This window comes from Thermobia domestica, chromosome 10 (assembly GCF_964235325.1).
Source record: "Thermobia domestica chromosome 10, izTheDome1.hap1.1, whole genome shotgun sequence".
Lineage (NCBI taxonomy): Eukaryota > Metazoa > Arthropoda > Insecta > Zygentoma > Lepismatidae > Thermobia > Thermobia domestica.
Window position 1 is genome coordinate 178,082,436 of NC_137463.1, and position 1,342 is coordinate 178,083,777.

The following is a 1,342-nucleotide window of genomic DNA, read 5'->3' on the forward strand; positions in this document are numbered from 1 at the left end:
CACAGTACGCATACAGTTGGTATGACAAATCTGGGCCTAAAGACCCTCAAAGTAGTTCCCCGCTACTTGCACCACACGCTGCCAACGATGTGGGAGGCGCTAGGTACCATCCTCCTCAGCATTTGCCGCGCCATGTCTGAATCGGGTCAATTGTTCGCGCGCAGCATTAGTAATGTCCTCGTGTGTTGCAAACCGCCTACCACGTAGTGGTTCCTTAATCTTTCGAATGAGATCAAAGTCACAAGACGAAATGTCAGGAGAGTACGGTGGGTGCTACAATTCTTCCCATCCCCAACATCGCAGTAGCTCCCCTACACACTCTGCTTTATGTGGTTTTGCATTATCGTGCAGGATTATTGCACTATCCACAAGATACGGACATTTCTCCCGAACACCACGTCGTACCTGTCGCACCAGGAAGTCTCTGTAGTACTGTGCGGTCACTGTTCTGCCATGTGGAACAAAGTGCAAACAATGACACCTTTGATGTCATACGCAACGATCACCATCAATTTGACTGGGGAAGGATTCTGACGGAACTTCTGCCTCCTTGGTGATCCAACATGTCGCTACTCCGCGGACTGACGTTTCAGTTCTCGTTCGTATGCCCTGGCCTAAAATTCATCGATGGGGATTATTCGTGACAAGAATTGATCGCCGTCCTGTTGCCAGCGTGCAAGGTGGTCGGAGCATATTGCATAGCGCATCTACCTTTGAACTTCCGTCAGTGCATGCGGTACCCACCGCGATGCGATTTTGCGTAGTTGCAGCTCATTACGCAATATCCTGTGGACAGTGCTTTTCTCGATGCCACTTGCTTCCGCCAACTGCAGTAGCGTCCATTGTCTGTCTTCATCCAGGAGCTGATCGATGACAGCACGTGCCACGTCGGTCCGCACACTGACAGGTCGTCCCGAACGTTGCTCATCACTGGTTGACACGCGTCCTTGCTGAAACTTTCCTACCCACCGTGCTACTGTCCGGTATGGTAGGGCATTATTCCAAAGGGCTTCCACTAATTCACTGTGACATTCCATCGCATTTCTCCTTCGGAGAACGGCTATTTTGATGTAAGCGCGCTGCTCAACACGGGTTACTTCCATCTCGCACGACACTCACCAACTAACTGATTTCACAGCCCTGGCTGTGCTACTACCAGCTATCACAGAGCAATCTGTAATTCTGCATACACACCATGGGCTGCAAAACTTCCACACGACACATGTAAGTTTGTGATCCGCTCACATATCTGGAAGAAAAAAATAGTTGCCATGACTTTTGCCCCAGCCGTCGTACTTTATACCAAAATGCGCCTGTAACAATAAGAAAATGCATTTTTATC

General features: G+C 49.5%; 1 protein-coding gene across 1 annotated transcript; it reads right to left on the reverse strand.

Moving 5' to 3' along the window:
• Positions 1–707: 707 nt before the first annotated feature.
• LOC145661691 (protein GVQW3-like) lies at positions 708–1,103 on the reverse strand. Its single transcript, XM_081727020.1, has one exon. The coding sequence runs from the start codon at positions 1,101–1,103 to the stop codon at positions 708–710; it is 396 nt and encodes a 131-aa protein (XP_081583146.1).
• Between the last annotated feature and the right edge of the window lie 239 nt (positions 1,104–1,342).

What these genes read in the sequence shown, in the direction of transcription:
- LOC145661691 (XM_081727020.1), bottom strand. Translation starts at nt 1,103, where the DNA reads ATGGAAGTAACCCGTGTTGAGCAGCGCGCTTACATCAAAATAGCCGTT.